This window comes from Mustelus asterias, chromosome 18, assembly GCF_964213995.1.
Source record: "Mustelus asterias chromosome 18, sMusAst1.hap1.1, whole genome shotgun sequence".
NCBI lineage: Eukaryota > Metazoa > Chordata > Chondrichthyes > Carcharhiniformes > Triakidae > Mustelus > Mustelus asterias.
The window spans coordinates 69,183,549-69,196,622 of record NC_135818.1 but is presented as its reverse complement, the minus strand read 5'-3'; the positions used below and the strand labels follow the sequence as shown (position 1 = coordinate 69,196,622).

General features: G+C 46.0%; 1 protein-coding gene across 1 annotated transcript in view; it reads left to right on the top strand.

The window, feature by feature from the left end:
• The window catches only part of itpk1a (inositol-tetrakisphosphate 1-kinase a), a 215,620-nt gene that overhangs the window by 127,751 nt on the left and 74,795 nt on the right, over positions 1 to 13,074 (top strand). Inside the window, exons 4-5 of the mRNA XM_078234263.1 lie at positions 5,985 to 6,110; positions 9,137 to 9,254. Of these exons, the coding sequence (XP_078090389.1) occupies positions 5,985 to 6,110; positions 9,137 to 9,254 (244 nt within the window). The remainder of the gene's footprint in view (positions 1 to 5,984; positions 6,111 to 9,136; positions 9,255 to 13,074) is intronic.

Here is a 13,074-nt window from a genome sequence, read left to right as displayed (position 1 = left end):
GTACCCCAACTTCTGAGCCTCCAGGTGTTTGAATGTGAAATCTCTCAATGAGTTACCGGTGAAGTGAAGCCTGTAATGGAACAAGTCAAATTGGACATCATCTTCCTGATTTCCACATATAGCTCTGGGGGTCATTTTCCAAAATTCTTCGGACTCTGGATTGGCTACCCTCCAATCTGTAGGAACCAATGTAAGCCTACTCATCAAAAAGTGAGGTAAAGAGAAAATAGGGAACTATAGATCAGTGAGCCTAACGTAGGTACTGGGGAAGTCACTCGAGTCCATTATCAAGGATTTCATAGCACAGCATTTGGAAGGCAGTGGTATAATCAGACAAATCTAGCATGGATTTACAAAAGGGAAATCATGTTTGACAAATCTACTGGAATTCTTTGAGGATGCAACAAATAGAGTTGATCAGGGAGAACCAGTGGATGTGGTGTCTTTAGACTTTCAGAAGGCTTTCGACAGGGTACATAGCAGATTACTATGTAAAGTTCAAGTTGTGGGTAGTGTCATGAGATGGATAGAAAGCTGGTCACCAGACAGGAAGCAAAGAGTTGGAATCATAGAATCATCATCATAGAAACCCTACAGTACAGAAAGAGGCCATTCGGCCCATTGGGTCTGCACCGACCACAAACCCACCCAGGCCCTACCCCCATATCCCTACATATTTACCCACTAATCCCTCTAACCTACGCATCTCAGGACACTAAGGGCAATTTTTAGCATGGCCAATCAACCTAACCCACACATCTTTGGACTAACCAGGAATAAATGGGTATTTTTCTGATTGGCAGGCAGTGACTAGCAGGGTACTGCAGGGATCTGTGATAGGACCCCAACTGTTCACATATATTCATGATTTGAACTAGGGAACTAAATTTTGTATTATCTCCAAATTTGTAGATGATACAAAGTTGGGTGGGAGGGTGAGCGGTGAGGAGAATGCAGAGATGCTTCAGCGTGATTTGGACAGGCTGAGTGAGTGGGCATATGAATGGCAGATGCACTATAATGTGGATAAACGGGAGGTTATCCTCCGTTCTGTTTAAGACTGAGGTGAGGAGAAGTTTCTTCACCCAGAGAGTGGTGAATGTGTGGAATTACTACTACAGAAAGTAGTTGAGGCCAAAACATTGTGAGATTGTAAGAAGGAATTAGATATAGCTCTAGGAGCTAAAGGGATATGGGGGAGAAGGCAGGATCAGGATATTGAATTCGATGATCAGCCATGATCACAATGAATGGCAGAGCAGGCTCGAAGGGCCGAATGGCCTACTCCTGCTTCTAGTTTTTGTGTATGTCACGGCAAGTTGCTGTCCAATTTACTCCATAATAATGGTGAGAGACAGCCTTCACTGTTAAGTTTACTGCATAATCTAGGCAGTTGCATGCTGATTTCTTATTGTGGTGCTAAAGGGTTATTGCATTGTTTCAACTGTACTTCTTTGGCCATAGCTGTCAAGCCAAGGCCTAATTTCTCTGTTTAGATGGTCATAAAAATGTCCTATGTAATATTTAAAGAAGATTAGGGAATTCTCCAGAGTTTGGGTCAACATATCATCTGCCAGAAAACGGATTAACTGGTCGTTTATCTGACTGGAACATCCTGCTTGCAAACGGGTAGTTGCATCTGTCTACGCTCTTAGAGCACTTTAAAGATGTTTCAGAGAGATTTGCTGAGGTGCTGTTTGAATGCAGATGTGTTTTTAGGTTGTGTTCTTGTGAAACATCGGTGAGCTCAAATTTGACACAGAACTGTAGGTACACATTTTGTTCAGAATACATGTTTCCAACCACTTCGGAGTTTAGGGGCGGAAGGAAGATTTTGGTAGCAAAAAGGTGCAAACCTACACTACACGGTTTGAGAAGCTTTATTTAGTTGATGCCTTTTACTGAGATGTTTTGGGATTGTTCTTGAAACAGAAACTTTGCAACTGCTTTTGGAATGTTCTGAACTGAAGCTCTGTCAGATATAAGCCATGAACTCTCTTTAATATCTTAAGTTCCCCCCCCCCCCAAAAGCAAGTTCCATAATAAATGGGTGCCACACTTGTATTGAGGTCAATAGATTAAGATCTGTTTGGGTAGAAAGACTCAATAGGAGACTGTGTCATGGTTTTAATCCTTCTGCTTTGTTTACGGTAATCCATTTTTATTCTTTTTCTTTTTGTACCGGACGCAAATGGCTCCATTTTTCCCTCAGCCAAAAATAGCCGCAATCACTTTGTCTCCTTAAATCCTGCCAACTCCTCTATTTGGCTAACTTTAACAGGTCTGTTAATGGGATGAGTTATTTAAGTTAACACGACAGATTTATTTTTTTGTTGACTTGAGGGTATTGAGGGATGTAGAAAGATGGGTAAATGGAGTTGAGATCGGCTGTGGTCACATTGAATGGTGGCAAAAGCTTGGGGAGCCGAATGACTTATGGCTGTGTATGTCACGCTGTTTCCTCCTCGATTTATGCAAACAATCGTTCAGTGGCACCCTTTCACTGCTGCCATATAATCGCCAGCCTGGTAGAGCACTCTACAGCCCAATATTGAAAAGCACAGTTATGACATCCAGTGGTAGAAATTTGGCGCAGCAACTTTTGTGATTGCTGGTTGAACAGGTAATTTTTTTTTTCCCCCACTGGTCTTGAACAGGAAGCTTGACAAGACTTGTACAGATCTGAAATACATTACACTACTGACCTTTTGCCTGAAGCACAAACAGAACTTTAAAATGCCAGGATGAGTGATATCTAACCTTCACGCTTGAAGTGTTGAACTTCTCAAAAATATATTTGGGCACCAGTTGGAATGTCTGGGGGTGATATCTGCCACTTCAAGCAGGCGAGTGTGACACCATCTATCATGACTACTTGACCAAGAGCTGCGCGACAATAATGCCCTCCGTAGTGACTGGAAATACTGAGCAGGCCAATGACTGACTACTGACGTAACGTTTCAGGTCGATGACCTTTTATTCAGCCTGAAATTTTCACTTCCTGCTCCTTCCTTCATAGATGCTGCCAGGCCTGCTGAGGTTCCCCCCCACCCCACCCCCCACAACCCCAATCTTGCAGTTCTGTAGCTGGAAGTGGGTACTGAGTTCGAGAAGCTTGGTTTGATGCCTCCAGTAACTACTGATATTTTGCTGTCAAAACTTGCAAGCAAATGGGTATGGTATGGAGATTCCCCCTCGGAGCTGTATCCCAGTGGGATTTGGTGCCTTCTAGAAAGCTGGCACGAAGGGAAATAACAATCTGGAAAAACATCATTCAGATGTTGAAAATAAACGCATGCCCCTGAAGCAGTTTAGTCCCTTTGGTGAATCCATTATCTGTGTAGCGTAGTAACTGCACATTGCACAGACAGTTCGATGGAAGGAATGTTATACCATGATCTTTCGATATCTACTTTTCCTTCATATTGATGTCTGTCACGAACTTTGCAAGACAGTCCTGTTTTAAAATGTCCCCTTTAATTTAAAGTGAAACAGAAGTTCTGCTTAGGGGGCTGGTGGTTATATTCAACCTTCATCCAGAGACAGGCCCGTGTGATCTGGTTGTCATGGGGAAAGTAGTTGAATATTTCAGTGGATGTAGTTTTTATTTGCTAGACACCCTTTCTCTGCAGCTCCCAAATAAAGCACATGTGTATTGCAATAAGGATATGTGGTTTTTGCTTTCTTCGCTCCAGTCAACAATGCTGCCACGTGCAAGGTGACTCATTAAGTCAATCAATCACTTAGTGGCTGTTACCAATATTTAGAACATTACTGGACTGGGGAGACTAAGCATGTGTCTGAAAGACTGACACTCCTCCTCTGGCCTGGAAAGCTCGCAGAAAAGAGTTTGTGCGGTGTATGTATGAATGTTCAATAAATTCCTGCGTATAAATCCCAGGCATCCACCCAATTTGCTGCTACTTACTACACAAGTATACTAAACTGCCGCCGGCCTGCTATTTTTCAATTCTGTATCTCGTGCTGCCATGTTTATTTCTGAAAGCCTTTTTGTTTAAGTTTCTGAGCAAAGCATACAAGAGTATAATGGAATCCAGTAATGCAGACCACTAGATTAACTTCCAACAATCAAAATCTGCTTCCCCAAACCACAACCGATTGTTCATAGTGTTTGTTGCAGATTAGTTTTAGTGACCTTATATATTCAAGAATACAGCTCCCATTATTGAAAGGCAGTTTCTTCACTTGTGTCGTTACTAGGTTATGAAGTTGAGCATAGAGTTGGATGTTAATGTTACTAATGTATTAGCAATTGCCCTGATGTTTTTGACAAAAACAAGATACGATTTCATTTAATGTCAGGATATTATAATGTAGAAGTAGGTGGCACAGTGGTTAGCACTGCTGCCTCACAGCGCCAGGGACCCAGGTTCGATTCCCAGCTTGGGTCACTGTCTGTGCGGAGTCTGCACGTTCGCCCCGTGTCTGCGTGGGTTTCTTGCCGGGTGTTCCACTGTCCTCTCACAGTCCGAAAGACGTGCTGGTTAGGTGCATTGGCCATGTTCAATTCTCCATCAGTGCACCCAAAGAGGCGCCAGAGTGTGGCGACTCGGGGATTTTCATAGTAACATCATTGCAGTGTTAATGTAAGCCTACTTGTGACACTAATAAATAAGCTTTAAGTTTAAAAACTTTAAACTGTAAACTTGTGTTTTTCTTCATGCAATCTACCTTGTCTGGTCCCATTCTCTGCCTTGTTCCCCATACTCCTCAGTTTCATTTCCAGTGACTATCTGGTTACATCTTAAAATAATTCACGGTTTTTGCAGTAGTTTATGGCAGAGAATACTGCCTTCCAATCACCACCTCTGCAGCAGTCTGGATTTAGACATAAAATGGGTGGATACCAAGGTAAAATGCCAAGAGCAAATTGGGAGCAAGAACAAACTGCCAGGAGAAAAACATCCACAGGTTTGGGAATTAATGGAAGTTGAAATTTAGTACAGAAGAAAAATTAATCGAATTTTGAGCAAAGAATCAGAAAAATTCTAAAGCAGTAAATTGCTACAGTGGGGGAGCAAAAGGCATGCAAATACATAAAATCCATTGGCATGGCTGTGTACTTGTATCTTGTGTACACCTTGTTTCTGAGTATTTAACTTTAAAAGTTTATATATTAGTGTCACAAGTAGGCTTACATTAACACTGCAATGAAGTTACTGTGCAAATCCCCTAGTTGCCACACTCCGGCGTCTGTTCAGGTACACTGAGGGGAAAATTGAGCACGGCCAATGTGCATAAGCTGGGAATTGTACCCGGGTCCCTGGCGCTGTGAAGCAGCAGTGCTAACCACTGTGCTGCTGTGCCACCTGGCCTGGTCTGATCTAAGTCTTCAGTTGTTCCCCAACTGAATCATTTCACAGTACTCCGCTTTATCATAGAATCCCTACAGGACAGAAGGAGGCCATTTGGCCCATTGAGTCTGTACCGACCACAATCCCACCCAGGTCCTATTCCCATAACCCCACACCATTTATCCTGCTAACCCCCCTGACACTAGAGTCAATTTAACATGGCCAATCCACCTAACCAGCACGTCTTTCGGACTGTGGGAGGAAACCAGTGCACCCGGAGGAAACCCACGCAGACACGAGGAGAACGTGCAGACTCTGCACAGACAGTGACCCAAGCCGGGAATCGAACCCGGGTCCCTGGCACTGTGAGGCAGCAGTGCTAACCGCAGTAGCAAATCATGATTTCTTCAGCTACTCTGACACTACTGTGTTTGAACTGTCATTGGACTCTTTCTCATTCGCTGAACCTATATATATATATTATATAATATATATATTTCGCAGACTCCTTGTGTCCGCTTCACAACTTACTCTCCCCTAACTATCTCTGTGTCATCAGCAAATTTCACAAGCTTCCACTTGATCCCATCATCCAAGTCATTAGGGGAAAAGCCAAGTCTTAAAAACAAAAAGAAAAACCTTTCATTCTGTCCTTTTCTATTTTTGCAGCTGGATCTGGAGAAGCCCATCGAGGAGCAGGGACCACTTGATGTTATTATCCACAAACTGACCGATGTAATTCTGGAGGCGGACCAAAATGATGCACAGTCTCAGGAACTGGTTCAGAGGTTTCAGGTGAGGACGCCATGCCCAATCCATGAGATGCCAACACTGCTTGTAAAGGGGGGTGTGTGAAGGGAGGGTGAGGGGATCACTTCGACCCCACTTAGGGCTATCAAATCTCCAGGATTGGCCTGGAGTTTCCAGGAAATGAAGACAAATTTCTTGGATACCCTGGAGACATCATTGAAGCAATGAAGAAAGTATGTTACTTTCATAGAATTGAAGAATCATAGAATCCCTACAGTGCAGAAGGAGGCCATTCGGCCCATCGCACCTGCACTGACAACAATCCCACCCAGGCCCTATCCCTGTAACCCCACGTATTCACCCTGTCAATCCCCCTGACTAAGGGGTAATTTAGCATGGCCAATTCACCTAATCTGCACATCTTTGGACTGTGGGAGGCAACCGGAGGAAACCCACGCAGACACAGGAGTGTCACCCAAGCCCTGAATCGAACCCGGGTCCCTGGCGTTGTGAGGCAGCAGTGCTAACCCACTGTGTTACCGTGCCGCCCCTTTGAAATCTTTGAAGAGTTCTGTTCATCGGAAATATTGGTGATGAGAGGAAGAACTGTTTGACAGACTATCAGAAATCATCCATTTAGATAATGAAGGGTCTTTTTGCCTTCCCAATTGGTGTGGGTAGGTGGGGCACATGCAGGCATGTTGGGTGATTGATGGGAGGGGGGGATGGTGGCAATGGAGGGTGTTGAGGGAGTCATGAGGGAGTGGGGGGGTGCGATGCATGGGAATGTGGTGATTGGATCCTGAAAATCATAAAATAAAACGTTCAGGAATACATTCAATGAGAATTTGACAACTCTGCTTCCATTTTGGATTGGAACTAACTGCATGTCTCTTGGCCCTTATGTTTAATAACATGTACACCGAGGAACATTGCACTTCAATGGAAAGACCAATGGAGGCACTTTAATATTCTCACAAGTGTTCGCAGGAAAGGTGCCTAAATGGGAGCCACTGTTTCCTGTTGTTGCCACCCCATGTTAAGGCTTACAATTCTCACAGCCAGTGCTCTCTCTCTACACTGAGTGACCCTGCCCCACACGGCTTGGCCACCTTAAATTACCGCACGTGCATGGCCCACAAAGAAATTTAAAGGGGCCACGCAGTTAAAGAAATCGCCCTCTCACACAAAGAAAGGATGAAAGGGAATGTTGATCATCACCGAACAGGAGAGGAAATCTGGATTTGCCGGGAATAGGTTTAAAATGAGGACTCGCAGCTGGTGACATCCGTGGAAATGTTTTGCTGGAGGTCAGGCCCTTTACATCACAGAGTAGCAATGGCCTGTGGGAGTACAGGCCAATTGCCTTTGAATGGACTCTTTTACTGTAAAAAAAAAAAAATTTGCATTTGAGCCGAAAGCATTTGAAAAAGGCCAAGGTCAAAGCAAAGTTATAGTCTTTTTTAAAGCAAGGCACAGCTGGATTCATTGGCACAACGCAGTGTACTCAACTGTCTCCCACATTCCCCTGTCTCCAAAAGAGTTGGACGTGATTCACTGAACGTCAATCCTCCTCCATTGCTTGTCCAGCTCGCCAGTATTCACATGGTTAGCCGCGAGAAATGTCACCGGCCTCGCAGTTCCAGCAGAGGCTGCCAGGAGCCAACCCGGAGCACAGACAGCAATTGTAGCCCCAGTGCCCCACCAGCTGAGAGCAGTTAGTATTTATTGCCCATCCCTAATTGCCCTTGAACTGAGTGGCTTCCTCGGCCACTTCAGAGGGCAGTTGACAGTCAACCACCTTGCTGTGGGTCTGGAGCCGCATGTAGGTCAGACCGGGTAAGGACAGCAGATTTCCTTCCCTCAAAGGCATTGGTGAACCAGATGGGTTTTTACAACAGTTGAATATTGTTTTCGTGGTCATCATTAGATTAATTCATGATTTTTATTTTGGTGTTTTGAGTTCAAATTTCACCATCTGTCATGGCAGGGTTCGAACCTGGCTCTCTGGGTGACTAGTTCAGTAACAATACCACAATGTCATTACCCTGAATTACCACTGTTTAGGTTAAATGTGGTACCATTTTCAAACTAACCATTCACAAGCAACCCCCCCCCCCCCCCCCCCCCAACTCAATATTTCTCCGCCTGGCTATCCCCAGGGAATTAAGGTTTTGTTTAAGTTTAATTATTAGTGTCACAAGTAGGCTTACATCAACACTGCAGTGAAGTTAATGTGGAAATCTCCTAATTGCCACACTCCGGTGCCTGTTCGGGCACACTGAGGGAGAATTTAGCATGGCCAATGCACCTAACCAGCACGTCTTTCGGACTGTGGGAGAAATCCGGAGGAAACCCATGCAGACACGAGGAGAACGTGCAGACTCTGCACAGGCAGTGACCCAACTCAGGAATTGAACCCGGGTCCCTGGCACTAGGAGGCAGCAGTGCTAACCTGATCATCTCCCTCCAGCCATTCAGCCTTTGCTACTTGCCCATTTCCCATTGATCTCCAAACCTCCTTTTCCCTCGCCTCTTTGCACTCTGAGGATCACTCTGCCACCCCCCACCCCCGCATTTCTCTCCTAACACATTCCGCCTGTCTGTCTCAGGAAATAGTGGGGTTTTTTTGTGCTCTTCCCTCCCCTCCTTCAAGCTTGAAAACTTGAATTTTGGGAGCACTACCTTGATATATTATCTAGTCTCACTGAACCATCAAACAGAGGCCCCAGCTTTGCACCAATTCAGGGTGAGTTAGCTAATCTGAGTGGGGAAATCGGAGAGCCGCCGCAAGTGGCCTTGGTTACCCCGAGGACGAGGGGAGGAATCTTTGCTTTTTCTGCAGCTATAGATCAGGCCAGGAGGGCTGTGATCGTCGCAGTGGTCCACGAGCACTCGCTTGCCAGGCTAACAATGATGAAGCTGTGCTGTGAATGGGGACCACCTCCTCAGAATCACTCCTCGAGACATCCCGCAGGGGAAAATCACCAGCAAAGAAGTGGGAGGTTGAATAATGTGAAGGCAGGAAAATATCCTGAGTGAAACTGCTGAAGCATTGCCTCTCTTTTCAGGATTATATTGACGCACACCCAGAGACCATCATTCTGGACCCACTGCCTGCAATCAGGACCCTCCTGGATAGGTGCAGGTCGTATGAGCTGATTCGCAGACTGGAAGGTTACATGCAAGGTACGTAAAGTTATATTGCTGAAATTCAAAACAGCCTACTGGCTATTTGCTTTTATACATAGCACTTGCTAAACCTGAATTATAAGAGTGATTTGGCCAACCTGCCAACCCCCCCTGCTGCTTATGACATTGTTATAAGCTTGGCCCTCCAAATACAATTGTCCCAACATTATTTATTGTGGATGCTGGACAGTGAGTTATATTCTGCTGCAGGGCTTTGCATGTTAGCAGCTACCTCATGAGAACGGCCAAAGCACATGGGGCGTGAAGAGTGAATTCTAACAAGTATCAGCTCTCCTGCATTTGAAGGGGGATCTTTTGAAACATATAAGATTATGATGGGAATAGATAAGATAGAAGCAGGGAGGTTGTTTCTACTGGCGGGTGAAACTGGAACTAGGGGGCATGGCCTCAAAATAAAGGGGAGAAGATTTAGGATTGAGTTGAGGAGGAACTTCTTCACCCAAGGGTTGTGAATCTGTGGAATTCCCTGCCCAGTGAAGCAGTTGAGGCGACCTCGTTGAAAGTTTTTAAGGCAAAGATAGACGGATTTTTAATCAGTAAAGGAATTAAGGGTTATGGTGAGCGGGTGGGTAAGTGGAGTTGAGTCCATGACAAAGTCAGCCATGATCTTATTGAATGGCGGAGCAGGCTCGAGCGGCCAGATGGCCCACTCCTACTCCTAGTTCTTATCCATTTCTTTCCCTGCAAATGCTGTGACCTCAGTGCCTCAGATGCCATGTCCTGCTCAATCCAAAAGTTCTGAACTTTGAAATACTGTTTTAATCCAGTGCTCATTCCTACCCTATTGCCTCAGAAATATTGCCCATCTAGATACCCCTGCCCCCATGTTTCTAAAACCTTGATTTATGTTTTTCTGCTCTCTCCACCTCTGCTACTTGTCCCAAACTGCAATTTACCCCCAAACACTCCAGCTAACGCACAGTGTCCTGGACTTGGATTGTCCCCTGTGAAACCCCACTGGCTCTCTGTGGATCAACATTGAGATTGTTGTCTTTTGAACCCTTCCAGAAGCTCCCCCAATCCAACCTCACTGCGTCCACCTCCTGCTCTTCTGGATGCTGGAGTCAGTTTAAACTGCTAAAGCACTCAGCTGGGAAGAAAGTCTCCTCCGACAGCACTGGGAGAAGAGCAGCGAAGCTTTCCAGAGTATCCTGACCAGCATTGCTCCCTCAGCCAGCCACACTAAAGACACATCATCTGGTGCAAAACTCTCTTTTTTTTCCCGTCCCATTGTTATGCTTTGCCTGTTTCTCCATCATATCCAGGGGTCGTTTGATTCCATATTCCCAAGTCGTCGCCCTATAATTTAATTTGAAGTAGAATTTCAGATGTATCTTTTACACTCCCTTAATCATCCTGTACACCTTTAAAATCACCTCTTTGATGCCTGGTTACCAGGTGGAAATGCGACCTTCCTCCCCCCTTCTCTGTAAACTCAAGACATTTCTCAGGAGATTATTATCATAGACTCCGCTGTGCGGAAGGAGGCCATTTGGCCCATTGAGCCCACACCAACAACAATCCCACCCAGGCCCTATCTCTGTAACCCCACATATATTTACCCTCCTAAATCCCCCTGACATCAAGGAGCAATTTATCATGGCCAGTCAACCTAACCCGCAGATCTTTGGACTGTAGGAGAAATGATGTGGAGATGCCGGCGTTGGACTGGGGTAAACACAGTAAGAAGTTTAACAACACCAGGTTAAAGTCCAACAGGTTTATTTGGTAGCAAAAGCCACACAAGCTTTCGAAGCTCTAAGCCCCTTCTTCAGGTGAGTGGGAATTCTGTTCACAAACAGAGTTTATAAAGACACAGACTCAATTTACATGAATAATGGTTGGAATGCGAATACTTACAACTAATCAAGTCTTTAAGAAACAAAACAATGGGAGTGGAGAGAGCATCAAGACAGGCTAAAAAGATGTGTATTGTCTCCAGACAAGACAGCCAGTGAAACTCTGCAGGTCCACGCAACTGTGGGCGTTACAAATAGTGTGACATGAACCCAATATCCCGGTTGAGGCCGTCCGCGTGTGTGCGGAACTTGGCTATCAGTTTCTGCTCAGCAACTCTGCGCTGTCGTGTGTCGCGAAGGCCACCTTGGAGAACGCTTACCCGAATATCAGAGGCCGAATGCCCGTGACCGCTGAAGTGCTCCCCAACAGGAAGAGAACAGTCTTGCCTGGTGATTGTCGAGCGGTGTTCATTCATCCGTTGTCGCAGCGTCTGCATAGTTTCCCCAATGTACCATGCCTCGGGACATCCTTTCTTGCAGCGTATCAGGTAGACAACGTTGGCCGAGTTGCAAGAGTATGTACCGTGTACCTGGTGGATGGTGTTCTCACGTGAGATGATGGCATCTGTGTCGATGATCCGGCACGTCTTGCAGAGATTGCTGTGGCAGGGTTGTGTGGTGTCTTGGTCACTGTTCTCCTGAAGGCTGGGTAGTTTGCTGCGGACAATGGTCTGTTTGAGGTTGTGCGGTTGTTTGAAGGCAAGAAGTGGGGGTGTGGGGATGGCCTTGGCGAGATGTTCGTCTTCATCAATGACATGTTGAAGGCTCCGGAGGAGATGCCGTAGCTTCTCCGCTCCGGGGAAGTACTGGACAACGAAGGGTACTCTGTCCACTGTGTCCCGTGTTTGTCTTCTGAGGAGGTCGGTGCGGACAATGTACCATGTCCCGAGGCATGGTACATTGGGGAAACTATGCAGACGCTGCGACAACGGATGAATGAACACCGCTCGACAATCACCAGGCAAGACTGTTCTCTTCCTGTTGGGGAGCACTTCAGCGGTCACGGGCATTCGGCCTCTGATATTCGGGTAAGCGTTCTCCAAGGCGGCCTTCGCGACACACGACAGCGCAGAGTTGCTGAGCAGAAACTGATAGCCAAGTTCCGCACACACGCGGACGGCCTCAACCGGGATATTGGGTTCATGTCACACTATTTGTAACGCCCACAGTTGCGTGGACCTGCAGAGTTTCACTGGCTGTCTTGTCTGGAGACAATACACATCTTTTTAGCCTGTCTTGATGCTCTCTCCACTCCCATTGTTTTGTTTCTTAAAGACTTGATTAGTTGTAAGTATTCGCATTCCAACCATTATTCATGTAAATTGAGTCTGTGTCTTTATAAACTCTGTTTGTGAACAGAATTCCCACTCACCTGAAGAAGGGGCTTAGAGCTTCGAAAGCTTGTGTGGCTTTTGCTACCAAATAAACCTGTTGGACTTTAACCTGGTGTTGTTAAACTTCTTACTCTGTAGGAGAAAACCAGAGCACCTGGAGGAAACCTGTGCAGACATGGGGAGAATGTGCAAACTACACAGAGACAGTGACCCGAGGCTGCAATCGAAGCCGGGTCCATGGCGCTGTGAGGCAGCAGTGCTGACCACTGTGCCACCCCTGAGAAGGAGGCCATTCGGCCATCGAGTCTGCACTGTCCTGCTCAATCCCACTCAGGTCCTATCCCCATAACTCCATGCATTTACCTGAGCTAGTCCCCCCTGACGCTAAGGGGCAATTTAGCACGGCCAGTTCCCCTAACCCGCACATTATTAGCTCCATGGCTTTTCTCCGCCCTGCTCCCAGCACTTAAAATGTCTCCCAAGTTTCTCACAAAATGCAATACAGTGCTCGAGGTGCAGCCTGACCAGAGAACACTGTACAGTGTGAATTAAGATCGAGATTGTTGTCTTTAGTTTTCAAATCCTTCCAGAACCTTCCCCAGTCCTACCTCACTGTCTCCATCTGCTGCTCCTTTGGATGCTGTTGAGGAAGGAGCAGCACTC